Source organism: Centrocercus urophasianus, unplaced genomic scaffold (assembly GCF_019232065.1).
Source record: "Centrocercus urophasianus isolate 14NV4802_14NV808 unplaced genomic scaffold, USGS_Curo_1.0 seq_34, whole genome shotgun sequence".
In the NCBI taxonomy this organism is placed as follows: domain Eukaryota; kingdom Metazoa; phylum Chordata; class Aves; order Galliformes; family Phasianidae; genus Centrocercus; species Centrocercus urophasianus.
Window position 1 is genome coordinate 7,149,773 of NW_024884911.1, and position 27,653 is coordinate 7,177,425.

The 27,653-nt window shown below is 41.7% G+C and overlaps 2 protein-coding genes, 1 long non-coding RNA gene and 1 other non-coding gene across 6 annotated transcripts in view; 1 reads left to right on the plus strand and 3 right to left on the minus strand.

The window, feature by feature from the left end:
- The window catches only part of RC3H2 (ring finger and CCCH-type domains 2), a 28,248-nt gene extending 5,598 nt beyond the window's left edge, over positions 1–22,650 (minus strand). The window contains exons 1-20 of one of the 3 annotated variants that reach the window (XM_042830683.1): positions 22,593–22,650; positions 14,835–15,131; positions 13,305–13,422; positions 12,632–12,865; positions 11,858–12,033; positions 10,624–10,824; positions 10,111–10,243; positions 9,739–9,857; positions 9,277–9,389; positions 8,345–8,653; positions 7,465–7,679; positions 6,386–6,813; positions 5,786–5,956; positions 4,606–4,761; positions 3,023–3,236; positions 2,777–2,861; positions 2,266–2,347; positions 1,777–1,911; positions 1,149–1,256; positions 339–487 (exon numbers count right to left, since the gene is read on the minus strand). In XM_042830683.1, the coding sequence (XP_042686617.1) occupies positions 339–487; positions 1,149–1,256; positions 1,777–1,911; positions 2,266–2,347; positions 2,777–2,861; positions 3,023–3,236; positions 4,606–4,761; positions 5,786–5,956; positions 6,386–6,813; positions 7,465–7,679; positions 8,345–8,653; positions 9,277–9,389; positions 9,739–9,857; positions 10,111–10,243; positions 10,624–10,824; positions 11,858–12,033; positions 12,632–12,865; positions 13,305–13,422; positions 14,835–15,065 (3,377 nt within the window). In that variant the 5' untranslated portion in view covers positions 15,066–15,131; positions 22,593–22,650. Of the gene's footprint in view, positions 1–338; positions 488–1,148; positions 1,257–1,776; positions 1,912–2,265; positions 2,348–2,776; positions 2,862–3,022; positions 3,237–4,605; positions 4,762–5,785; positions 5,957–6,385; positions 6,814–7,464; positions 7,680–8,344; positions 8,654–9,276; positions 9,390–9,738; positions 9,858–10,110; positions 10,244–10,623; positions 10,825–11,857; positions 12,034–12,631; positions 12,866–13,304; positions 13,423–14,834; positions 15,601–22,592 lie in introns of those variants that run through there. The other 2 variants (XM_042830685.1, XM_042830684.1) reach the window with 2 other exon arrangements.
- On the minus strand, positions 10,329–10,445 carry LOC122166937. The gene has a single exon (XR_006170908.1). It is a non-coding gene; the product is annotated as a small nucleolar RNA SNORD90 (small nucleolar RNA).
- Positions 22,651–22,888: 238 nt separating the features above from the next.
- On the plus strand, positions 22,889–27,649 carry LOC122166809. Its single transcript, XR_006170887.1, has 3 exons — positions 22,889–22,975; positions 24,094–24,233; positions 27,327–27,649. It is a non-coding gene; the product is annotated as an uncharacterized LOC122166809 (long non-coding RNA).
- ZBTB6 (zinc finger and BTB domain containing 6) lies at positions 24,017–26,654 on the minus strand. Its single transcript, XM_042830853.1, has one exon. It carries the CDS (start codon positions 26,638–26,640, stop codon positions 25,351–25,353), a length of 1,290 nt encoding a protein of 429 aa, XP_042686787.1. The 5' UTR covers positions 26,641–26,654; the 3' UTR covers positions 24,017–25,350.
- Positions 27,650–27,653: the final 4 nt, after the last annotated feature.

Sequence of the window (27,653 nt, forward strand, 5' to 3'; positions counted from 1 at the left end):
GAAACTCAACCTTTTGGAATTTTTCTAAATTTCTGGCAACTATAAAAATACTTTCAGATTTTTTGCTTACTGAGTAGTGAAAGGTATTTTTAACAGCTGTGACCTGTTCCAGCACACGATTACAGCAATGCATACAAACAATGGTACCACCCTGTGACTTTCACATTTGTGACCTCATTTGACTTCTTAACAGGTTCTTCTCATTTCACCACATATACACAATGCAGATGTCTAACCCAAGTCTGAACAGGTGCGCAGTTCATCCTTAAACACACAACTATTTTGCTGCTTCTGTTTGTCTAAAACTGGCAGACACTGCTGTTTTGTCTAACACTCACAGAATCACAAGGTCTTCACCTAAACTTTGTCTCTTCTGTTCCATAGATTCTTTCTGGTGCTGCTTTAGTGGATGCCCATTCTCTACAGTTGTTCCATTGAGCAGCTGATCATCTTGAGAACTGATACCTAGCTGTATGTCCAGAATCTCCTATAGGAAGAAGGAAAAAATGTTATTGATGATGTAGCTACCAGCTTTAGATTCTCCTATTATGCCCTCCTATGTTAAACTGATGGAAATTTGAGTTTCTTCATTAGACTCCTTATTTTTTACATCATATAATTGGAATATCTACTGCATTTTGCTGTAGGAGAGCCCATGAAGCTTCACTTTTGCCCATCACATCAGATATCTTTAACACAGTTTTGTGGGTTTTTTTGTTGGTTTGTTTCTGTTTTTTAAAAGTAGTAATATGCTATAATTTGAATTCTTAAAAGGGCTGAAATTCAAACAAAACCTTTTCAAGAAGCTCCTTAGCTGCAGACATTTCAGGAGCTCTTTAAGCATTGCCATCTTCTCACAGCTTTAAAGTTGACATGAGAAGAGGCAGATTCCTGATAAGATTTATAATTTATATCTGGATTCCACACTGTTTGAAATTACAGAGAACTCCAGCAGCTTAGCATTGGTAATGTCAGCAGCCAGGTGTCTGAAATATGAGACCCCTGGTGTTAAAAGAAGAGAAATGCTTGATATCACTATAAAAAGGAAGACAAAAGGCTTTGCTATCAACATAATCTATTACATTATGTTAGAAGTTTTTAAATAACTAATCAAAGGATCTTTCTTAGACACACGTTTTGGAACTTACTTCTATTTGTTCACCCTGCCCATCAGGTTCATCTGTATCAAGGGCAGATAGCTCCAACTCGATGTCTCGATCTGGCTTTGTATCAGCACAGTCTTCACTATAATCAGTCTGAAAGAATGAAATACTTTCTGTAAAAATCACGTTGGCTTTCCACCTGCTTCCCACAACAGTCACGTATTGAAATGAAAATTGAAGGTGGGTTTCTAGGACACAACATCTGTGTGACACAAAGAGTTAAATGATAAAAAAAAAAAAAAAACAAATTGAACTTCAGGCAGACAAAAGAGAATACACAGCAAAATCTATTAGCAAAGTATTGAAAGAAAATAAATACCAGAATGGAAATTTCTGTAGAGCTCATTAAGATTTAGATTTCTAATGTGTACAAGTAGAGCAAAGAGTAAAGTTCACACTAAAACGGATGGTCACATTTCCACTTCTTTATGCCTGGAGTAGCAGAACAGCCAGTCCAACTACTTGGTTTACAGAAATAACCGGGTGAAAAAACAACAGCAACTTAACTTGCACCAAATGCTTTACAAGTATTTTGGAATATCAGAATTAAAAATGTGTCTGTGTGCATGTAAGCCTCAAAGATTTGTTTCATCCCAATCACCCCTTGCTTTACCTCACCATTCCTCAAATCAATTTCCTTGCTTAAAAGATTTAAGGTAAGTCGACTGCCTTCATCTAGAGAATTCCACTTCTGTTGCATGGCTAGTGCATTTGCCTCTCTCTGAAGTAACAATGAGTTACTTTTGGCCTATGGAAAAAAACAAACAAACATACCAATTACCTATAGCTGCACTTAAACCAGGTTCTGGCAAACAGCAATAGAAATCAGGTCACAAAAAGAACAGCTCCCTCTTCAGACATATAACTGTGCATTCTTTTAATGTCCAATATCTGTCCTGTCCTGCATTTGCAGACATTTATCAAGCCCACTACTTCCTACCAAAACCACCCTTACTGATGTCAGTGAATCATAAAAAGTGTTCCAGTACCAATGTCTAGGTATCTCAGTGATCGTTTTACTAATATTACCACTTTCTGCAGATTATACCAAGAAAACTAATTTAATGTTATTTATTTAAGTATGTGGTTTATCTGATCTTACCTGCTGTAATTCAATACTTAATAGATCTCCAGTGCTGGAATGCTTTCTGTGACCAGACAAATCTGTAACTATGAATCTGTCCCTTTGAGAGAAAAGAAGTAAAAATCAGGAATTGAAAACGAATACTCTAAATCAAAGGAACTAAAAGGACTGTTGGCCTATCATTATTAGCTTTTTGTACCAACTAGGCGACGAAGGTAACAAGCTCTTCAAGGCAGAGGAGCACAGGGGGGACATATTAAAAGTGTCCCAGGCAATATGTGAAGCAAACATCCTTGTTTTAAATGTAGATGAAGAAGAAGAAAACCTGAGAAACTACTCAAGATCACAGGTTTGGGTGAGACAGCGCCCAACTCCCACACATTTTAAGATAGGTTTTCCAAAACTTCATAGTGGACAGAAAATCTGTTATTTTAAAATTAAAGTCTATTAGGAGCTTTTTGTTTGTTTAACTATATTCAGGATTTTGAACATTAGCAAGCTACAGAAAACATATAAAGAAAGTCCATACCGTTCTGCATAACGTGCTGATGAAGCTGAATCTGAGCCATAAGAACTCCATCTTGAGTCAACAGCATTGACATAAGGAACATAATCTGCAACCATTTAAAATACAATTCATTACCTTCTCCATTCTTAAGAAATAGGGTGTACAAGCATTTATAGTTCTTCGCATTTCCATTGCTGCATTAAGCATAAACTGGATGAAATGCTCATGATATACGCTATACTGTCAGCATGTAGCCTGTACTTGTACCTGATACACTGATGGGCTTAGTTGCACTTCCTTGGGAAGCAGTGGCCTGAATTGGATCTGTTGTGTGATAACCCGTGCGGGATGACCTGGAGATTGCACCCCACTTGGAAATGATCGGTCCATCACTAAATGGGATTATAGGATCTTCTTCCTTTGCCCTTCTCTGAGTTTCAAATAAATGCATTCTCCTTTTAACATCCCCGCTGTCCAAATCCTACATATTTAGGAAAGAGAAAGAGATAAATGGACTTGTTTCAGGTCATTCGAATGACTCAGTATACCAATGACTTTCTGATTATTGTTGCTGAATGCTGAAAATCTGTTCAACTAGAGACAAGATGGGCCACTACTATTTAACTATTGCCCTTTAACGCTATTGTCAGCATTTGAAGAAATAATTTTGCTCCTCCAATCTAGTACCTCCAGGCAAAAAAGTGCTCCAGGATGCTTCAAGTCCTTCAGTACTATCTAATTTATCTGAAGATAGTATAGATAGTATAGATATCCTATATCTGAAGAAGGCTTGAGAAGTGATGAGATTTGGTTACACCTGTTTCAAAGAACGTGAAGGCAACCTGCCACACTACATAGCAGAAAATCTCTAAAATCATGGGCTCTTACCCCTCCAAAGGCAAACTGTGCGCCATGATTCATATCACATACCTTTTGTTTCTCTAAGTATTTTTTTTTCCTCCTCATGGAAATCAAATGATTATTTTATCAAGCTATATTTTTCCCCTCCATAACTGAACTGTTTATTAGAATGCGATGAGAATGTGTCTTTCAATGAAATAAGAGGCATAGTCTAGGAAAATACCTCTGATACTTGGAATATGAAGCAGCCAACAGTAAACCCATGCTAATTACCCACAGTATTTCAGCTTTCTTCATGTCATTCCTGAAAAGTGTACACTGCTCTTAGGATAAACTTTAAAAGATTCACTGCAACAATAGCACAGTAAGTCTAGAGTCCTGAAAAGGCCAGTAATTATTCATATAGCATGGATAATTCCACTCGAACCAAATAAGAAATGTCTTTCAGCAATGGAAACACCTGCTCTGAAGTGGTCACAATGACAGCATCAACTGGTCAGTCCTGTCAGTGCAATGTATTCTAAGACCAATCTTTTAGATCCTTCAGAAATTGTAAATACACATATACACAAAAATGTGTATTTATGATGTGTGAAGAGAGACGGGATTGAGAAGTCAAAAATGCTTTTATCCCATCAGTCCAACAGTTACAAAGCACACTTACAAATTAATGAGTCTTATCAATTTACAAACCATCTACTCTAAACATTCTGACTACTAGTTTGATTTACAGACACGTGTTATTAAAACGGTCATTTCAGATGTCTGACAATTTTATTCCTTGCATTACATCCTGTCACAGATGTAAACAGAGTTTACAATAACTAGAGGGAGATATGCTAAATGATTTCATATGGGCTGGGCTACTTTTGAGCTAACGTATTAAAAATACTACCTATCAATTAAAAAAAGCTTGTTTAATCAAACAGAAGATACTTCAGCATGTAAATATCATTACATTAACGAGGTAACGTGCAGAAAACCCCTACCATTAACACGGCATTTGAATTGGCAATCACATCCTTGGGCTCTGAGTCGATAGCATTTATGCAAGAACCAATAGTGCCACAAGACCACGGTGAATAGTGAGAGAGATGGTCTTCCTCAAATTTAGTTCCACTCAAATCACTGACACTCTCAGAGAACTACAGAGAAGGGAACAAATAGATAGTAAATAATATAAAAGGGGAATTCAGTCTTAAAATAAGAAAAAAACATTTACTGCTATTTAATCAAAACATCTCAAAGTGAATCAAGGAACTAACACCAATGTTCAAGACTTGACTTGGGGGAACCATAAACCAATTCACAAACAGATTTTAAACTAGTAGTACAGCTGACACATGTCAAGGCTTTCCCAGTACAAGTAACTGTTTGACTTGTCAAGATAAAAGGCTGAAATCAGCGTTGCTGTATTAGTGGCAGGTTTCTTCATGCAACTACCTGCAGTAATTTAATTCTGAGGTAATAATGCATTTTCATTTAAGTCAGAAGCCAGTGACAGAAGAATGACACATCTGATATACCCTGAATGCGCTCACTTCGGGTTTACATACCTTGCAAGACCTATTTCAAATGAAATTGTCAATCTACAAAGAGTGTTTAGTACAGTAGTTCTCAAAGAATTTCTTGGATGCCTTTAACTAATGTACAAAAATACACACTGCATCACTATTGCTTTGTTTCTTTTTCCTCTTCAAAGCAAACAGTTTCTATCTATTTCCATTATTGTTTATAGAATTGTTCTACCAACGTATTTTGCCATTTCTAAGGAGGTGTATATTCTCCAGGATAAGGTTGATTTAGTGCAATGATGCTAACTGGAACATAAAAGAAATGGTCCATCTTGGTGGAAAAGAACTGTCATTCCCTATTTTGCCCAGAAGCAACCAAACAAGAAACCACAAAACAATCTAGGAGGTTCACAAATAAAGTTCAATAGAGTTATGCTTCCTCTAGTGAGAGTAAACTAAAACACTTCCTTACTTTAAGTTTTTTCAGAAATCATGTGTTCAGAAACCATGTCTAACTATGAGTGCATTCTTACTTAGATACTACTCTCTTCTTACTAGAAGACTAAAATCATTTTTTGAGCAACAGATGGCAGATGGAAAATCTACACCAGAAATATTAAATAGGAAGGGAAAATAAAGTTCCTTGGCTTCCCACCTCTGTGTTGAAATCTACACTGAAGAGAGGAGAAGGTGGTGTTGGAGATGGCGTTGCCATAGGAAGGGCTGACGATACAAGAGGAGTTTTCTGTGTGTGATATTGTGCCCACTGTTCTGGCTTCCGTCGTAATTGTTCATCATACCCAGTCTTCAAGTGACCACAAGGCTCCTAGCAATAACAAATACAGGACAGTTTACTCTATCATGCTCTCACCAGAAGGTGAATACTTGCAGGGGGCACACTTGGAAAACATGCTCCCTTGGGTCTGTAGCCTTCCATTGGTATCATTAGAAGAATCTCGCAAGGATTTGGAAGACAACTTGTTCATGTACAGTAACTCAAGTCTTAAATATCTTCATTCAAACACGTGCAGGAAATCAAGAGGCAGAAGGGTTCTGGCCTTAATCCAAACAACAGTAATCAACGTTACAAGCCCATTTTATTCAATTAAAAAAAAAAAACAGCTTGATCTGGGACATATTTCTTGACCACTGTAAAGCCAACAAAACAGAAGAGGTCAATACTAACTATCATCTTTTCATTAACAACTTCCAGGATTAAGCCTTAATCCCTCCTCCCTGTCTGGCTTTCACTTACCCTTGGTAAAGGCACAGTCCTCTGTTCATTTGGAGGTTGGCAAGCCACGGAGTAATAGCCATCCAAAGAGTTGTATCTCTCACGTAATGATGTCTGATAGACAGATGAGTGCATCACATCCATGGGAGGTAAAGAATTGCTCCTAATAATATCATCCCGTGGGTACATCTGTGGGCGCCAGATGCGCCTGCTGTCATAGACTGGAGCATACATTCCAGAAGGGACGGGAGGAACTGGTCCATACGGCTGCGGAGGAGGAGGTTGGTAAGGAGAATTCAGTCGATCTCGAGGTGGAAACGTACTGTAATGGTCGGCATATGGCACAGAAGCAGGTGGGAGGGTGGATTCTGGAACATTATTGGACCTCACAAATCGAGGAACACAGGGAGCCACGCCAGCTGGTACTGTTGGAGGTGGTGGATAGTACCCTTGAAAATTGGAAAAAGGTATATTTTATGTGATCATAAATAACCCAGAAATTTACACCTTCTATAACTGTAACTAGTGTGGTTAAGTATCTTTAGAGAACGAAGTGCAGCACAGTTCTAAAATCTCACTATCAACCCTATAATCTCTCGGGAATTAAATTTATATCTGTCAACCATATTTGCAGATATAACGACGACCCTTTTATCAGCTTGACCCAATTTGGAGAACAGAGCTTCTCTGCCACTGCTCCCATATAGTATGACTTAACTATGTATGCAACTGAAAAGTCAAACACTTCTTTATACATGAAGGTAAAATAACACCTCTAAAGTAGAAAACTATAGTGCTAAAAAATAAAGATAAGTAATTTCAAAGGTTCCTAAATGACAGTTTCACTTCGTTCACTTCTCATTGGAAAGAGCAGTCTGAACACCTTTATCATTTCTTCTGATAACAATAATCACCAGTAATGGGAGCTGACTATGAGTGCCTGCCATCAGCAATGGAAGACAGTATTCTATTGAGTGAAGGTTCAGCTGGTCTTACAAAAATCCATAAGACTGAAATATAAGTTATTTCTGACTACATAACATGCAGGCATATCTAGATGAAAACTGAAACCTACTCTTGGCTCAGTGTCTCGTACTCACCTGCCTGTGGGTACTGTGGAACTTCATACGACAGCTGAGTTCTGGGATCTTGGAAATACTGAACGTTATCAGAATGTGGAGGGTAAACAGGTACTCTGGGAACAAACTGGCTGGATTTTGGAGGCACAGAATTCACTTCTGTTCCAATATTAGGAGGACCAGCTGAGGTAGCTGCTGCCTGGCTTACAGGAGTCTTGGGTGGAGAACCAATTTTACTGAAAAGGATTACCAAGAAATTATTAAGCAGATCTTTATGTATTTTGCTTAATCATCTCTCCACGTACACACTCATATGCAATGTGAAAATTTGGGTGAAGTTATTTCCTCTAGAATTTTAACACCCCAAATTATCGTAACTCAAAAGCATATATAAACATTTTGTGATGTACTCATAACCTTACACAACACTTGCAAATATACTTGAGCAGAGACAAAGGGTTTGAAAAATTTAAAGAATCAGTACTTCATGGAGAAGTACCAAAACAATTTTAAGGGAAAAATCTCAAAAGTGGAAAGTTTCCAGGATTAAAGGGATTTTTCTTGTTCAAAAAAATAAGAGAACCAAAACCACCACATTTTGAATGCAAGTTCTTTGTTCTATGCAATAACTAAGTTAGGCATCAGTAAAACAGAAGAAACAGGGAGAAAGTTTTGTATCACATGGAACTATTTAACAACTAACATAACTTATGCTGGCTCTGACAACTTGAATCTAAACTTTGTATAATGACAGTTCTCGCTTAGCCAGTAAGCAATAGCAACAATTGCCCAGCCGAACCAGAATTCAACATCTATTATTTGTGATTCACAAGCTTGTTTGCCTTTACAATTCAAGAGCAAAATGCTGTGCTTGCTATTTTTATGAAAAAATGTTACCTACTTCTCAGGTAGTGATTCTGTAGGGGATCCAGAAACATTCTGGCCATTGGCTCCACTCTTCCCTGCCTTCTTTGTGTTCTCCAAAGCTCTTAAGGAGGTGTCTGCACAGCGAGGAATCAATTGGGGAACACCACTTTCTAGATTAGCTATTCCATTAGTACTTGGCACCATCTTTCCTGTTGCTTCAGGGCTTCCTATGACAGAAATTACGCTTCCTGTAGTGGTTGAGACGGTGCTATTAACGCCAACTTTATTTAGAAGGGGGAATGTTCTCACTGTTGCACTGATTTTTTTGTTCCTCAAGCGATATCTACAAACAAACATGTAAACACAAGAGACAGATGATTTAAGAAGTGCTTATTGTGCAGTTTAATGTATTTGTAAAACTAGTAAGAGATTAAGAGGAACATGATGGCCAAGAATTCCAGGACTTCACACTGCTATCCATTTTCAACAGTTTAGCCTAACTTAAGTAGAACATCAGCATCCTCTATGTGACCAAAGATGATCTCCTAGTGAAACATCTGCTTGTGCAGTCCTTTGGAAAGGGAACACAGTGAAAACAGATTTAAGAGTGCATATGTTACGTATTACCTAAATAACTCAGTTTATTCCTTAGTCAATTAAAATATAATCAACATTTTCTCTCCTCTGAGTGGTATATTCAATCTATATTCAATCCTTAACAGACACTGACCCTAGAATCAGTTTCAGAAAGGAAAACTTCACTTCATGCAGGTAAAATAAAAAACAGAACTGGAATTAGTCGATAGATGTTTCTTTACTGTACCTTCAACTTCATGTTAGAGCTGTAATTTCAAGCGATTAACGAATCCTTCGGAATGAATAAATACACCTTAGAAACCATTTTCAAAGTTCTAGGGTAACTGCTTGGAATTAAACTAAAAATCTTTAAAAGAGCTTGAAACTCACTTTTCAAGCTCTTCCTGAGAATGAGCAAATGTACAGTTGGTTCCTCTTGGACATCCCCCTTGTTGTCGAAGGTCTCGGCACATACTTGTTTTGTATTTGCTATTTGGTTGTGGCTTAAAAAACACAAATAAAAGATATTCCACTTACAAACAAACACAAAAATAGGCATAAAATATGCACACACATTCAAGACATTTTTTAACTGCCTTTTATCAGAAAACTAAGAAATTACTTATGGGTGAGCTAGGCACTATGCTTTTGTATGGATCTCAATGTATTAAGCTTTGCTGTATTCCATATTCGGAAATGTTTTCAAAACTAGAATGCAGCAGATAACAGTGTTATGGATTATTCCACAGAAATGGCTATAAATATTTCAATGTAACTGTAATTCTTACAAAGAGTTGCACATTGCATTAAGTGTACATCAAGACATATCACGCAATGATGAAATATAGTAACCTGTGGAGTTTCATGGCCTTTTCTGCTGTAATTCTGAATGAAATCCACCAGCCCGTGTACCACCGTCTTCACAGCCACCATTGCATTTTCCAGCTGCTCCCATGTTGGAGATGCTGCATCTAAAATTATTAAAAGCAGGTTTGTCATTGTCAGTGATTTCCAAGGAATCCTAAATAAGAGAACTTTTTCCAAAACATCGAGGACTAGGGTACAGCTCAGAGAATCCTGAAGATTTTATGATAGCACTACAGTAATTGGAATTTTGAAATCAGTAACAGAAATTATCCTCTTACATAATTCACTTCGCTTTGATATTAATGATGTGAAGAAATTAAAAAAAAATAAAACAAAACAACAACTTTGCTTGCTTACCTGGATTTGGGTCTATGTTTGCCAGGAGCTCTAAATGAGGTCTCAGCCTGTTTAAGTTTGCAGGATCACCTGTGCGCTGCAAGACGATCGTCAACTCTTGCACGCTCTTTGCAAAAGACTCTGGAGATTGGAGCTGAAAGTAAAGTGAGTGTTAGCATGTTTCATCCTATAAATGTGAAGTGTCAATTTTAAGACTTCCATTCAGTTGGCTCCTAAATGCAATGTATAGTGTCTTCAGATGGCATACAGCAAGTATCAGTGGAGAGAAATTTAATTTCTCAGCTCAGAATCTGCCCTATGAAGCTTCATCATAAGACACAAGTGACAAACTACTGAAAAACAAAATGTCCTCATATGAAGAATATACTACAGCAGGGAAAAGCTTTCATTCTGGTTTTACTTAATATTTGATACAACTAAAGACAAAAAGATAACTTAAGTAATTCTAGGATTTTTATTATAACATTAAAGAGTCAAATACCAAGAGGTACTAAAGCCAGCCCCATGACGAACCTTGTCGATAATGGATTGCATGTGAGATTTATGTGCCAAGTCGCCATAAAGAAGGGAAGACCACTGTTCTGGTGATATTCGAAGTCCTGCTTCCATGGCAATGTGAACAATTTGGGCATCATGTTCTCTCCGCAAAGCCTCATAACTCCGAAACTCTTCTTTAAGTTGCATCAGAGAAGAATCTTCATCCCTTTTAGTGACCTAATGAACAATGATGCATAAACAGTCCTTTAGCTAGAAACCTCCAATCCGTTAGGAAAAAAATGCCACATAGAAGAAAATGCAAAAGCATATTTCTTCTTGATACTTAGCAGATACTTTATTTTCTTTGTTGTTTTTTTTCTTCCCCATTTACTCATCCACTTTAGCCAGCAGCACGCAGGCAGAACAGCCAGCTCTCTGAGTTTTAACAGGATCACTAGTGCTAAACTGTAACATCAACACCACCACTTTCAACTAAGCAATCCATCAGAGTTGCTTGTCACAAAGTATACAAAGCAGTAATCTGATACAGTTAGATATTCAGCTGTTCTAACAATAGCTTTTGCTGTCCAACTCTAGAAGATTACTTCAAAGAGAAAGTCTCTCAAATTGACTTAAGTGACACAAAGGAAGAAAACTTGGCCTCTCTGGTAAATATTCTCCACTATAAATGTTAAGCAAACTCTTATTTAAGACATTTGCCATAAAAGAGTGCAAGAGATCCCATAATTTATTTTCATTTTTTTTGTAACATGATATATTAGATGTTATGGTAACTATGTAAGCACCCAGGATTACACTATTACAGAAGCTTTCTTCAGAATTGGACTTCAAGCTTTGAGAGCATCCAGGCCAGTCTCACACATCTGGCCAGGCCTACTCTTATGAATCCACATAAAATCAAATATGATGATGATAAACCATTTTATTTCTTCCTGAAGCAGGCAAGGAGTGCCTACAAGTTACATTTCATGCTTCTCTCAAGAGAATTTCCAGCCGATGGACAACAATTAGTAATGAGAGGTAATTACAGAGTTGACTCCAGTCAAATCAATATGTGACCATTTGTTCCTTTTGCATGGATCTTTAAATATTAGATAAATTCCCATCAGTTGTACGCTGTATAGTTTACACCATTTCAATGTACTGAAACAGAATTTATGTAACATTTTACAGGTGAAAGATCAATCCTAAGTAAGGTTCCTTGGAATTGCACTTGTTCAGTAACTAACTTCAAATTCTGGTATTTTACCTTAAAGCATGATGCTCTATACAGTAGCTGCACAACATGACCAATGCTTGTTTTAGAGGCCTGAGGAAATCTTGGTTCTAGCCTTTGCACCACAAAAAGTACCAGAACTTTTCTCGAGAGTGCAGAGCCATCTTCCAGTGCCAGTAATACAAGTTTCAGTGCCTCCTCTTGCATAGCTTTATCACACAAAAATAAGAAAAGAATAGAAACATGTTGCCAGAAAACAGCATGGCTATCGTGTATTAACACCATATGCAGAAATGGATGAATCATCCTGAATACAATTCCTTGTTTTTACTTCGCTAATAAAAAAACTCTGTGAACAAATTTTAAGAAATTTGCTAGTTCAGAAGGAGTATCTAAAATTAGCTGTTTGTATTTACAGCTAAAGTATAAAGCAGAGAAATTTGCACATTAGCATCAAAATCTGATCAGAGGCAGCAGTACAACCAGCTTGTGTTACAGTTACGCTGTGTAACAGGCTGTGAAGAAAGCTGACTTATTCACATTTCTTCACCAGCAGTTTTGAATCAATTCCTCATAATTTCAATGAACAGCCAATAAAGCCAAAACAAAACACAACAAACCCCAACCTTTTAAGAAAGCAGATTTTACTACCCTGTAGTCTTCTTTCCCTTCCCTCTTTCTCATATAAAGTTGAAAAATGGAAGTCACGGTACCTTCATTTGCACAGAAAAAGCTTCCAAGATTTTTTTGTGTGTTAAGAAAAGGTATGTGTATATTTATACGTTACAGATTCTGCAGGTACCTTACCTGGCCCTAGAAACTGACATCCTCGTGCCCTGACAGCAGCCCAAAGATTGGCAGAAAGCTGCTGAGGATTTTGGTGCTGCAAGATCAATTCTGTCACGGTTCTCTCGCCCAGCGATCGAGCTGCTCTCATAGCCCTAACTCGACCCTCTTCCTCTACCAGCTGACAGTTCACCAGTGTCACAAGCTTCCTTTGCATTGGACGGCTCAGTGCACTCTGATTCAAGCTAGCAACACCTTCAAAGAAAGAGAGAAAAGAAAACTACTGCTTTTAATTGGACAAATTAATCTAGGTAGAACAAACAAAAATGTATAATAGTATGTCTCTAGGACTTGAATTCTAATCACAGGTATCATCATTTCTCTTGGGCAATTCCAGGTAACTCATTAGCAAGAAAAATTTTAATGAGAGTCTTAAATTGACGTCAAACTCATCCTCTGAGGAAAGTTCAGCTTTAGAAAGAAGTGGAAGCACTATTAAATATTAAAAAAGTATTTGTAAACTTGAGATCAAGAATCAATTGTCAGAAGCGTGAATAAAACATGGTAGAAAATTTTGTTATAAAAACAAGAGAATTATGCCACTGATGTCTAAAATCAGTGCTTAAAACCACAGGGCTGTTAAAAGCACGCCAAAACTGCTGCACCAAAACCCCACTGTTCAGTGGAGACTTACCTTTTCCTCCACTTAATGGCTTTAAGTAGAGTGCCAAATCCTCAACACATTTCTTTGCTACTTCATAATGTTTGTTCTCTCCTACATTACTCAACTTTACTGTCTGATGATCAGGTACCTAAAAAACGTAAAGAGAATGTGAAAAAGAATTGGACGTACCCATCTGACAAGCCTATGATGGTACCAACATCACTACCATAGTTACATAACACTGCAGATGTACAATGCTTCTGAGGGAAGAGAAAGACAGAACCCATCTAAGTTGTGTGGAAGGTAATAAGGAGTAACAGAACGGACTGAAGACAAGTATCACAAATGAAAGATTATTTTTGTTAGTACTCAACACATTAAGAACAAAGCAGGATTAAAAAAAAAAAAAAAGCAATAACCAAGACTTGATGGAAAACGTAGTGAAAAGACACCTGAAGAACACAAGATTTGTGAGGATGATAAGTGTACAAAACCAGCATGATTTACTACAGAGAAACAAGGGAAGTTGTCTTACAACTGGCAAGAACATAAGATGAAAAAGTCATAAACAAAGTTAAATAATTCAAGCATAAAGGCATATAGGCATACAAATAGCTTTGAAGTCTTCAAAGAGAAGAACTATCAAACTTAACTTGGTGCAAGAACTCAAAGTGGAGTAACAAGGTCAGACTATGAAAATAGAAGGAACATAGTCACAATAGAGTCAATTGTTTGAAAGACACTGCTAGAAGTTCAGAGCCCAGGAAAATGAATGTTGTTAGATCAAGGCAGTGACACAAGAAAAAAAAAAGATGAATTTGAGAAAAAAAACACAAACAGATCGTATTATTATCAACAGCTTCAGCTAAGCATGCAAAAAAACATTAAAAAGAAAAGTAAATGCATCACCATTACATCACCCAGATGTTATAGACAGTATTATGAAAAAGAATGTGAATCAGCATAAGGTGAACAGACTTATTTAGTCTCCATAAAGTGCAGTACTGATTATATAATCACTGTTTTGCCACTGCTATGAGACAGAACAAGGAACATTCCTGGCCTGATTAGCCAGCGTCTGAAAATGCAACTGAAAAGCTATCATACATATTTTTAAAAAAACTAGACATATTTCCATAACTTGGTTAAACAGCTAGCTACTCTGAACATGTGACATGCAGAAGTGAGATTCCTTGCAAGGAAGTGTACAATACAAAGTGTACAATAAACGAGCGCAATCTGCAGGACTGCTTTTCCAGTGACTACTGTCACAGGCAATTGTCTCATTTCTAATAAGTGTTTTTCTCCAGTCCCATGTCAGAGTCTTTTCACACCAGAATTCACTTACAACTTGGAAGTATCTTCATTTTTTCAAGAAGTAGATGGATCTGAAAATGATGTGGCTCCTTTTATAGCATACACTGATTTTAAAAGGCTACAAAGATAAACCCTTGCCATTTCTTGGACCAAATGGGGGAAAAACATGAGCACAAGTATTGTGACTGGCATGTAAATGTTAATAACATGAGATGGCAAAACAAAGAGCAGTTTAAATCATACCTGGGCTCCAACTAACTGGAGGAGTGCAAAGTTTACAGGAAGCACATCGATGTCTGTGTTGATGGCAGTCTGGTCGAAAGGACATGCCTTGCGATGAAGCTTGTTCAGGCAGGTCTTACAGACAGTGTGAGAGCAACCTAAGCTGATGGGTTTGTGCACATTCTCATCAAATTCGTTGTAGCAGATTGGGCAGGACAGAAATTCTGTCCACTGAGCTGCCTGCACAGGCATTGTGGAAGCTGGACAGTTGCTTAGCAGGCTAGAAGACCATTATTTCACTGTACTACGTTTTGGCAGCTGTAAGTGAATAACAGATTATTTAAAACATGCTTTCTGGTAGTCTAGAATGAGTCTGAATTAAAAAAATACCATTTCAGTGTTTTATAGACTAACATGGAATTCTAACATCAAAGTACTCAAAATACAACTTCTTGATAGTTTAATAATTGTACAGAAAGGCTCATGAACTGAATTACTGTAGGCTACAGTAGGTTGAATTTGAACATATTCACAATAAATGGCATTAAAGTTCTTCTCACAGGATTAAATACAACTTCAGTTAGGAAAAGGAAGACATTTATTGGCACGGAAAGACCATAAGCATCCAATCTCACCTTAACTCAACCTTTCACAGCTCTAAGAGAACTCTCTGGTTACAGAATGGGCCTGGGAAGGGTGTGGGGAAGGCACAAAATGTTACCTAGGTTCACTTCATTTGAAGTGAAGTACAGCAATGCTTTCCTTCTGAAGTTTTCATTCAGGTTTCATCGGATACCAAACCATTTTCTATTGAGAATCACAAAAAGATACTAATAACAAGAGATAAGTACTATTTTAAGGACACAGCATAGCAGGCATGGTGGTGCTGCAGCTGGACTACACAACCTTATTGGTCTTTTCCAACCTTAATAATTCTATGACTCTCTTATGCCACCTCCCTCTCCCTCCCCCATCAGAGCACTCGAGATCGTTCTGCCTCGTTTTGCTTTTTACACCTCTACCAGACACAACAACACAACCCCACTTCAGCAAACTTGCAGGAAAACATCTGATATACAGAAAATCCTGGCATTCTGGACAGCACTTAAGGATAAAGCAAGCAATAACTTCAGTTGGTTTGTTATTAAGGGTTTTCTCTTGAAAATTCGCTGTTCAGAGGTATCATGCATGTCCTTTACATCTGCCTATTCAAAAAAACCAACTGTTCTAAAATATGTCGCATTTTACATAACTTAAGTCCTATGAAAAAGACAACATGCCTGGGAAGTTCACTGAAACCATTTACATTAAAACTTGGGTGGAAGACTCATATCCACATTCACCTGTGAGCAGAACAGCCCCACCCTGCACTGCAATGTGCAGCAATGTTGACTTTCTATGCAACCTGCAGACCTGTTAGTTCACTTCAAGGCTCTGAACAAGCCTATCCTAGCAGCTTATTAGAATGCAAATATTTAGATATTTAAATGACACATTTCAATACATATATTTTTTTTCATGGAAAAAAGGTAATTGTTTTAAGAAAGCTGTGCTCTCTCTCCTGGATTTGAATTCAGTAACGCTTCACTGTGAGTCCACTGTTGGCTGTGCTAACATGTAATTAATGCTAAAGTATTGGACCACTGAAATAATTACATCACACATCGAGTCTATCTGGTGCTCCAGTATTACACATTAGTTGTAGCCATCTGTTTAGAAATTCTATTTAACACGATGACCGTTCAGTGCCCCTTAAGTAACAGGACATTTGTACAACACGTGCCTACCTCAGCGCGCTTTTTGGTATTATGCAGAAATCCCACCCCCAGTAAAGCAAATTCACAGTGAACATAAAACAAAACAAACTGGAAGTTGAACCTGTCCCTTAAGAACAAAGCTGCTGAGGCAGTGCTTCTAACACTGGCCAAAATATTCACATGTACTGGACAACAGATTTTCATCCAGCTCGTCTGAAAGCACAGTCAAAGCTCTCGCAGGGGTGAAAAAAGGTGCTCCTCTTTAACCTGCTATTGCTACACTTATCTTTTAACCACTGAAACCCCAAAGCAAAACAAGTAACTGCAAAAACAAATGAGCCAATGCACCTAAAAAGACATTTCATTCCTCTATAAAGGATCCCAGCACGTTCTTCAGCTCACTTGCTTCAACAACAAGTGCTGGGCAGAACTGCGGCATAAAGCCTTGCAGGAAATACCTGCATTCCTGGAACACCGAGGTGCTGCCACCACCACTATGCTGCTCCAAGGCCTTACACTTCTCTTTGCACAGCCCGGACTGTTCAAGGAAGCGCTGCCATGGTGACACACAAGGGGAGAGGTGCAAAGGAAGGCTGCTGCACGCACAGCCTGCTGCTACTGTGCTGCTGGTCACTGGCAGCCTCCGAGCAAACCACTCATTAAGTAGCTGAAGTGCAAGAACTCCAACTCAGTACCCACATTCAGTCTCCACAGATACTACAGACATGTGCAACTAACACCACCTCTCTACAGGCTTCTAAAATAGTTGTTTCCCTGACCAGCACGGAAAGAAAGCAAAACAGATTCTTGAAGAGTGCACCCCTGATTTGTACAGATCTCTGCGTATTGTTCCATCAGAAATGGCAGACTCTTCTCAGCATGTGCTGACTTCCAGATTTCTTGTCAGGAAAAAGACTAATGAAATGGGCACACAGTTGAGGAAAGCTGTCAGCTCAAAGCTTCGGGCAGCCACAGCAAGAGGAAGCCACCACAGCTGCTACCTGTCACTGCCCCACCTGAAGGCTGTGCCTTCAGAAGGTGCCAAACCTCCTCCCCATCACGCTGACTCCTACAGAAGGCATAAGCCAAATGTGTAACACATTCTTGTTCCTTGTCAGAACCAATGGATTTCAGGGACTCCTGAAGAACAAATTGCTCCAGTGCTCTGAACTGAACAAAGGAAGAAAACAAAATAAAACAAGAAGCCACTGGGGTTTTGGTTTTAAACAGAAAATATGCTCAGTGTAATTATCCTTTGTCTACCTGATCTGTCTGTTAAATATGCCACCTCTACACATGATACCAAGCTTCTTTTCCTTGCCAAAGCACAAGCATCCCACATAGAGGAACAGGTCAAACATACAAGAGTTTGGTGAGACACAGCAAATTTTATACGCACACATATATATGTAACTATGTTTACTATTTACTACGTTGTAGGAATGACATGTATTACTATTAAAAGCAACATTTCAGATGACAAATAAAAAACACCCGCCTAGCTTCAAAGTTACATAATATATCAGAGTTGAGTCATTTTGTTTGTAATACAGTAACATTTTTCCATTGCAGAAATGGTTGCACTGGAGTTTAGTAACAATGATAGCCGCTGACTTTCCTGTGATTATTTTAGACCAGGGTATTTGATGGAACTGATGGCAGTGACAGGAAGGCGGGTGTGAAGCCCCAGAACCTTCATTGATCAGCTGTACCACTTCCAGATAGAAGCTGTAAGATCTGGATGTTCTTATTTTACATTAACTTTTAGCTACCCAATCCCACGACACAGTGTACAGCTAATCTAAGTGTTACTGTCTTCCTCCCCCATGGGAAGTTTGGGACCTCCAGACCATTTTCTAGATGAGACTGAGATGCTTTTTATCTGAAATACAGACACATTTCATTAACGTCTGTATTTGGAAAAAGGTTCAAATTTGCATGTTAACTTGGCCAGGCTCAGCAGTTACCTGTCTCCTCTGCCTGCCTTCCCAACCTGCCAACCTGAAGGCAGCCAGAACCGAGCTGCAAGGAGAGGCTCTGGAGCACTGCAAAGGATGCTGAGCCCTGCACTGTCTGGAAGAGCTGACTGGAAACACTGCTGACAACGCTTCATTCTCAAATCCATTCATACCCAGAGCTCAGAGGCCTAACAGCAGGAGGAGACATTTACTGCTCCACATCAGTGCAAGAACATGACACAAAAGTAGAGAAAGGGACGCAGTTCAGTTAGTGGCTGGTGTTGGCTTACATCTTACTTCACCAACTAGATTTCTCACCCACACAGAGATACAAACTTAATTCCTTTTTAATACTTCAAGCCCGCATTTCCACCTTCCAAAAAAGCAACCAAATAGGTACAGATGGGGGCAATTTCGATCTCCAGCTGAAGCTGTTCCTCGCACAAAAGCACCAAATAGCTCTCAAAGACGACTTTAGCCTCACCTTCAGCTGTCCAAGTAGATGACTTGGATTTCCCCTCATTTGCAATGATCATTTGTGCAACTCTTTGAGCAAGGGAGAAAAAAGTCAGCACCTCCTCCCCAGCCAGATGCCCCAGTTACCAGGCTGCATGGTGAGAATGTGCCTCATTCTACGATAACTCCGTTTTCTTTGAATAGAAAAAAGTTCAACACGAGGTTGAGAATGTTTCCCATCAGGGCTGCACACCACTGGGCACAGGGCATTATCAAGACATGGGATACGCAAGTACCAGCCCTTGCCAAAGAAAGCAAGGGCTGAGGGCTTGAACTCTGCTCCCCCAGGCAGCTGCCCAGGAAGAGGAGAGCAGCAGCAGGCACAGCTCTGATCAGAAGCAGCAGCCCGGTGTTCCTGCCAGCCTGCTCTGCTCAGGCTCCTCACCAGCTCCCTTGTGAGGCTCACGCAAAGGACAGGCTTGCAAACAGATCTTGTGTGAGAATGAGAAACCGAGCAACTCGATAGGACTCAAAGGCTCCTCTACAGAAGAGATCTTAAAAATAAAAATATGGCAACTTGTTATGTAGAGCTTCCACAAACTGAGGCAGTACAGCCCACTGTGGATTGAATCCACAAACCTTAAAAAAAATAATCAATGTAATGATTAAATTAAAGAGTCCTTGATATTGACACGCTCCTACTGTTGACTGTAGAGATCATGTCTTTTCTGCTTTAAAATCATCTCCATTATAACATGTCATTTATGCAGATTAGCTGTTTGCTTGCTTTGCAGAGGCAACTTTTTCAAGCCCTCCTTCTCAAGTTATGCAGTTCTGAAAGCATCCTGACTGGCTCGTGGCTCACGTCATCAAATTGCAAGTATTAAAGTATTCTCTGCAAAGGCTAGAATCTTTTATTCATTTCTCTTCAGTAGCCATCATTTACAAAACTAGCTTCATTAAAGGCTTAGAAATCATAATAGCTTCGCATCATTCAGCAATGATTACTTGAAATTAAAATAAATCCTCCTTTCAGAGCAGACTTGCTTTTTTCTGCATTCCGTAATATCTGTGACATGCGAATCTGCTTATATCACACATCAAATTCTATATGAAGGAAAGCCTTTAGCGACCACTAGAGATGATATTCCAATCCTTTTTTTTTTATCCACTGAACATTCATGCCTCTGGGAATATCTGCAGCCTACTTAACTCCGGAAAAGTTATCAACAAGAGAAAAACCTCAGGGATGCATTAGAACATAACATCCCACCCAGACTGTGTTTTGCCAAAACACCCATTCGTGCTTCACAGGAGAAGACAGCAATCTTCTTCAGGAATTAAAGCCTTAGATCTCCTCTCCCTCCTCAGACAAACTGCCTGTGAGCAGCAGTACAGCTCACTGACAGAAACCACGGTTCACTGTTCACTCGGTGACGGCCAAAGTTCACTCACTTCAAGGTACAACTCCCCCCCCAAATCAACACCAGGCAGCGTATCCTCAATGTTTAACACTGGCCCTTTCCTCTTTCAGAGCAGCCAGCTCAAATCCTGTTACCAGATTTTTAATGTTCCCTTATACTTATGTAATGCCACTGTGGGGTTTTTGGTGATTTATAGGCGTCAATGAGAAGAGAGTTTGCCCTTGCCACAGACTGATAGGAGCTCAGTATTGACTTTTCAGAACTAACTGAAGGGCAAATAAATGAATTTTTTTTTCTCTACCAAAATCAGTTGTACTTAAAGCTGCCTTAAGAGAAAGGGAACTTCTAAACAGATCCATGTTGACACAATCCAACAAGAGATACGCTGAACTCCTTACTCTTCAGGAATATTTTCAGAGAATTTGGACTCTCATGTGTGTGTGTGGATTAGTTCCCCACATCTTTCAAATCCAAGAGGTGTTTTCATTTTGCAAACACCATCTTCACTGCAATGATTCAACTATGCATACTATAAAGAAGCTCCATATACTAACATTTTCCAAAGAATTTTAAAGAAATACTAATTCCTTTCTGAAACCCCTTGCAAAAAAACAGGCTGCTTCCAAGAGGGACAGAAAGCCTTTCAAAGTTCTTACAGAACAGCTTAACACTCCCACAGATACGGATTTTTCTCCTTTCATTGGGATTGTCCAGCCAGTTCAGAGAGACCACTTTCCATTAAGAAAAGCACAAAAGCTGACCAGAGGAAAGGCAATGCACACCTCACAGCACACACTGCTAACCACTGCCCTCCGGACACCAACCAACACAACCTCAACTAAAAAAGATCAGCATTCAAAATGAAGACCTTGAGATATTTGAAGAACTGAGAGTCAAACTGTTGGAATTTGATGTTTTCCAGAGAAACAACCACGACCTCGAACAAAGCAAAAGGACAAGTCAGGAAGAAATTATCTCTTGAGGAAAGTTTTGCCCATATGCAGAAAGAAGAATTTCATTAAAAAGGCAGTAGTTCTTGGGAAAGCATTCAATTATAAAAATTAAGAATTCAGTGCCAACAGAACAGTATCTCTGTTAATGAAGCAGGCTTCAATTTCTAGAATTCTGAAATGTTTAACACAGACTGAAGGTCAAAAAGAGTATTTGGGTTTAGCAGATGTAAACTGTATGTCCTCACTGGAAATGATAAGTCTTCTTTGCCACTGGTACAAATGTTCATCCTTGTACTCTGAAGGGCTGTTTTTTGTTTTCAACACTGCAGAATAGCTGCAATGGGCACGAGAGAACCTCCACACGAGCAGCTACAGAAACTGCTGGTAGCGCCAACTCCTTCAACAAAAATTCCAAGTTCACATGTAAAGATGGAAGGAAACAGCTCTGTACCTGAGCATCGGGTGTCAGCCTCAGCTAGGGCATTATTTTACCTCCCCACATGTACAGACTGCTCTACTGCACACCCTGCCTGCACAGCGATGCTTACAGCTCCCTGACCACACTCGTGTTCACTATGCTTTCAGCTGACTTCCTCCCTTAACTTAAAGCCCTCGGCACAGCCCAAGCATCAGCAGAACGAAGGCACGCTTTTCCTGCTCGGCTTTTTTCAGCCTCTGGGGCCGTGACGCGCTGGGCGCAGCGCTGGGCCCTGCTTTCCACCATGACTCCTCTCCACCATTACCGCGACGGAAGCGCTGGGAGCGCTCCGCCGTGCCGGAGGCCCCCAGGGAACGGGCAGCAGGCAATACTGACGTGCGACGGAGGAACCGGGACTGCCCCGCCGCGGCCGGGAGATAAATGAGATAAGGGAGACAAGGGAACAGCGCTTGGAGCAGCCGGGGCGGCTCCGTCCCCGCCCCGCCCCGCCCGGCCGCTGACAGCGGGCCCTGCCCCGCCGCGCACCTGCGCCCGGCCCCGGCCGTCATTTCGAAGCCGCCACCAAATGGCTGCCCGGCGGCCTAGCGACGGGGGACGGCCCCCTCCCCGCGGTGCGGCGGCGGGCGGGGCGCCAGGGGCCGCGCTGGGCAGGCCGGGCAGGGCCCCGCTCCCCGTCCGGATTCCGCAGCGCCGGGACCCCGCAGGGCGCCGGGGTGGGGGAGCGGGCGGGCGGGGCCCCGCTGGGTCACCGCGTCCCCTTTGGCGACCGCCCCCGCCCAGCCCCGCTCCTACCTGCGAGGCGCGGGCGGAGGGGCCGGGAGCAGGCGGCGGCCCCGGCCTCTCACACGCCATGGGGCGGGCAGCGCAGCGCGGCCCGGCGGAGGCTGTCGGGGCCTCGGCGGCGCCTCCTCATCGCGCTGACAGCCGGGAGCGTCGCCCCGCCCCCTCTCGCGAGAGCCTCCTGCCGCCGCGCGAGAGCCCAACGGCCGCGCCGCGCCCGCCGGCCACGTGACCGCCGCGGGGAGGGAGGGGGCGCGGGGCATCGTGGGAGTCAGTAGGGCGGTGCTGGGGCGTCCTCGCACCGCCCGGCGAAGGGGCGTCATCGAGACGGCGGCGTAGAGCGGCTCTTGCAAGCCGCTGGCGCCTTCGCGCGGTCTGTCAGCGTGCCCCGCCAGGTATCCGCTGCTGCTGTTAGTTGTGGTTATCTTAAAATTAAATTCATCACTTCCTAATGACTGTCCAGAAAGAGAGGGAGGGGCTAAACTGTCGCGGTTGGAGGTTCCCGGGAGCGGCCGAGGCGCTGAGGAGGGGCGCTGAGGAGACGCGCGGGGCGGGAACACGCGCCAGAGCCGCTCGGAATGGATCGAATGTGATTAGAAGGCGTAAGCGTTCCTGAAACGGTGTGCAGTTCTCTGTCTATGACAAGCGGTTATATGTACGGAGAGGGGACAGGGAGCACCTTCAGGAGAACGTGCTTAGCAACACCCCGAAAATGCTCGACTGCGGCCGCCAAAGGCACCGTGCACAGCTCAGCCTGGCCACACACACAAACGCACACAGAAGCACACACACACACAAACACAAACAAACACATGCACGCACACACACACGCAGGCCCTGGTTCTGTCGCATTTATTGAACTACAGTGGTCTCTTCTCTTTTTTTGTCTTTTCCAAAATGCGAGACTGTTGCACAAGGTGATTGTAGAAGAAGTGATTGTAATTCATACTTTAACCAGCTGCTTACCCTGGGTGTGTCACTTTTGTCACAACTCAGAAAGACACGGATAGGCAGACGTAGTGTGTATGTTCCAATGAATCAATGCAACGGAATCCTTCACAAGTCAACTGATACAAAGTCAAATATTTTAATGAATTTTTGGAGGAATGTGGCTCAGTCAGCTTTAGAAAACACAACTTGTCCCTTTTGACAACATGATTTTTGAGGAAGGCATATGCATACAGCTTAACGTGAAAGGGAACCTGCAAATATCGTCACAATCCAACTAATGCACACTTATGTACTGAATTAAACCAAAAGGAAAACTTTAAAAATACCCAATAAAACAAGTGGAAGATTGCAATATGCAAAGATAGTGCTAAAGCTGGCATAGCTGATCATTTCCATTACAGGTAGTAACAGGAAACTGCACTGCGTGCATTGTACATGCCCAGCCCTTTGTGTAACTGATAAATAAAATCCCAAACAACAACCAGTTACAATCACTGAGAATTAAATTTAATCAAACCTGTTAACTGACATTAAAAGTTGTTGTCTTGTATTTTAAAAACAGCCAGGTTATGGAGCACAAATGTGATACTTCTGGATTCAGCAAGAGTTTCACAACAGCATTTGTCAACCTTGAAGGAAAGTGTATCCACACGTGATACAGACAAGATAAAGAACTCCTTTCTGCTAACTGGAGAGTCTAATGTAAGTACAACTATCTCATAACAACAACTGAATCAATTCTTTATTCATTTCACATTAAGTGCAAGAAACACATACCAGTCAAAGACAAGTACAGGATAAAGATTTTGCGTTACAGGGGTTCACTGCTTGTGATGAAACAGAAGTAACTTTTGATAAAGTACAAACACAGCTATCCAAACACACAGTTACTGTTTTACAGGATCACAGAATTAGAAGATCTCTATGTCTAAGTAGTTTTTTTTGAGATATAATGGATTGCTTTTCAAAATGAACACAGCAAGTGTTATTATATATAATAGCATACAGTTTATGTTTTCACATTAGTATATATATCTAAGATCTGTAAAAAAAACAAAGACAAATCTTACAGCTCAGCAAATGAGCCTAACTTAATCAGAGTAAGTCAAACAGGCACTAAACACTGGTACAACAGAAGAAATGATATGGAGAGAGAAATCTGGAAAAATTCTGATCTGATTCATAAAACTGAATGCAAGTCCTTCTAATGAGACTATCCAGTTAAAAAAAAATGAACTGCAATGCAATACTGTTTTGTTCACTTTTACCAATTCCCTATTTGCAAAAGGCAACTTGAATATGAGCACATGCCTTTCTTCTCTTGAAAGATCCAGCAAAGTTCAGTCAAGGAAGGAGATGACATCACCATAATTCTGCATGAATACAGGGGGGTGACTGACTTGCTGAATATCTATAAACATCTCCTAGCCATTATAGATCAGGAGTCACGGCTCAGGCTTCAGCTTATTGCAATGTCAGTAAAAGTTTAAAAACTGGCAGTGTCTGCCCTTGGAACAAAGGAGTGCAAAGCATCATTAAGAGATAATAATTAGAACATTTCAGGGATGTTACAAGACAGGCATGAAACTGTTCTCTGTGTTTTGCCATTTACTTTCAATTAATAAACTACTAAAAAGTCCTTTTGAGGACTTACAGCACAGCAGCCCTCGCACAGCAGACAAGATAGCTGTTCTCAGGACCTGACTGATCACCAATCTCATATTTTTCCTTTTCTCCATTACGTGGGGATCTGTTGAATGTGCACAATTTCACCAGATAGAAGCTTTTTGTGGAGCCTGGCTCCACACCCACTCACCTATTAATCACAGTCTATTTCAATTTTTGTAATAGTATTCAGGTTTGGTTTTTCACTGCTACTCCTTCCGTGAACGGATGTTAGGTGCTTTTTAAGAGCAGACTTGTGTTTAAAGTCCATGTCACAGCAATGACACTTGTAGGGCCTGTCACCACTGTGTATGTTCAAGTGATCCTGCAGAGTACTTTTGGCAGTGAATGTCTTCAAGCACACCATGCATTGGAACGGGCGGATACCCATATGGCCCCGGATGTGTCTGTTGAGATTCTTTTTTTGTGTAAATGTTTTACCACACTGCAAACACAAGAAAAGCTTGTGCATTTTTAGATGTCTAAGATAGTTCTCCAGATGCAGAAATCCTCTTGGACACTTTGGACATTGATTCCGCCACAAATTATCAGAATCGTCCAGATTTTGAAACCCATTTATCTGAGTCGAAGTCCCCTCTGGATTGTCAGTGACAAAAGCCTGAGCGTTCCTGAGAGTTCCTGACATTTCTGAATTTCTGCTCTCAACTGTAGAATTTATCAAGGAGTGCTGGGTTTCGGGAAAATATAAGTTTGTTTTAGAGGAGGTGCAAGGCTGAGGAAAATGATCGTTTTCCACATTAGGTACATTCATAGGATCCATTCTGAAGATACATATTTCATCATCCTTATATCCTATTTCAACCGTTGATATGTCCGGAGTCCCTGTGTCCTTTCTTTCTGAGCCCAAACTCTGTGCCGCAGGCTGCAAGTCATCCCCCTTCTCCTGTTTAACGGAGAATTCTAAATTAACTGGGCTATCTTCATAAATCTCAATTATTTCACAGTCTTTATCAGAAACGTCGTCCTTGCTCCTCAGTTCAATGTCAGAGGAATGGCACTTCTCTGCAGCCTGGCTGCTATTCTCCATGGAAGCGTCGATTTCCAGGTATTTCGACAGCGCCTCGCTGCACTTCTCCACAATGTGGACCATCTGGAGGTAGCTGGCGGCAGTCAGGTACTTCAGGAGCTCCTTCCTCTTGACCTCCAACGCACCCGTGTAACAGGAGAGCAGCAGCTTCCTGCCCACCTCGGCGCTCTGCAGGATGGTGATTCGCACCTGCCTGGACTGGTTGAGCAGGAACTGATCCCTCATGAACGTGGAGCAGGCGGCAAAGATCACCTTGTGCCCGTGGAACTCGGTGTCGTTGATGAAAATGGAGACGTCGCAGAAGAGGTTCTGCTGCCGCAGGAGGTTCATTTTCTGCAGCACCGCATCTCCCTGCTGCTCGAACTGGAAGCGCAGCACCTCCGAGTCCGCGGCCATGGCGCCGGGCCTGCGGGCCGCCCGCCCCGGGGCCGAGCTCTCTTCGCCGGTGCCCGCCGAGCGCAGGCAGCGCCGCCGGCAGCTCAGGGCCGGGCCGGACCTCGCTCGGCCGCTCACCCGTCCGCCCACCCCCCGCTCCCCGGCCGCTCCCGGTGCCGCTCCGCCGCCGGTACCGCAGAGCCCAGCCACCCGGAAGCGCCCCCCGAAGCCCCGCCCCTTCCGGCAGCGCGTCCCGCCCCGCGCCGGTGGGAAATGAGAGGCGGTGCGGAAGTTAGCAGCACGTTTATTACAAGACTTGGCACTGCTACAGCGGCACGGCGCCACCCGCCCGGGAGAGGTAGCAACGCAGTGGCCCCGTAAGGCGCTCGGGAGGGCGGAGGCGCAGGGCCCCGGGGCGGCCGAGAGGAACGGGCAGCGCCGGCTCCTGCCGCCGGGCCCGGCCCCCCCAGCCTGCTTTGGTAACGCTCGGGATGAGCCTCCCGCCCAGTCTCTGGAGAGGTAGCTGATGCTCGGTCCGTCGGCTGTAGGCCCACGGGAAAGCGCTCATTCAGTGAGTGACGAGAGCCGGCGGTTCACCTGTCCACCTCCTTCTCAAAAACCGCGTTATAACGCGAGCTCCCAATCCTTTCCACGGTTTCAGCTGGTGTCACACTCTGATTCTCGCTCCTCACCTTTATTCCTCCCAGCGGCTCCAGAACCAGAACCACAACCAGCCCCATGGAAGCATTAAGTTCCTCTGAGAGGAGTTCAGCGGCAGCTATCGGTTTTGCCAAGAAGTCAGGGGAGAAAGGCTGACATTTCAATCGTATCAGTTATGGACTCGCAAAACAGGCCCTCTAAACGAAAAAATAAGGAAAGACTCATCCCTGATCCCTGCAGGAGGCTGTGCAGCTGCACCACGTTCTGCAGGAAGACATGCTACGTGAGCTACCACCGCTCAGTGAGGTGGTGAGCCCCAACCTCGTAAATCTAAGACTTCTAAGAATTCTATGTCAAATAAATAAAATGCCAAC

Excerpts from the sequence above, each read along its gene's own strand:
- ZBTB6 (XM_042830853.1), bottom strand. The coding sequence starts at position 26,640 with ATGGCCGCGGACTCGGAGGTGCTGCGCTTCCAGTTCGAGCAGCAGGGA.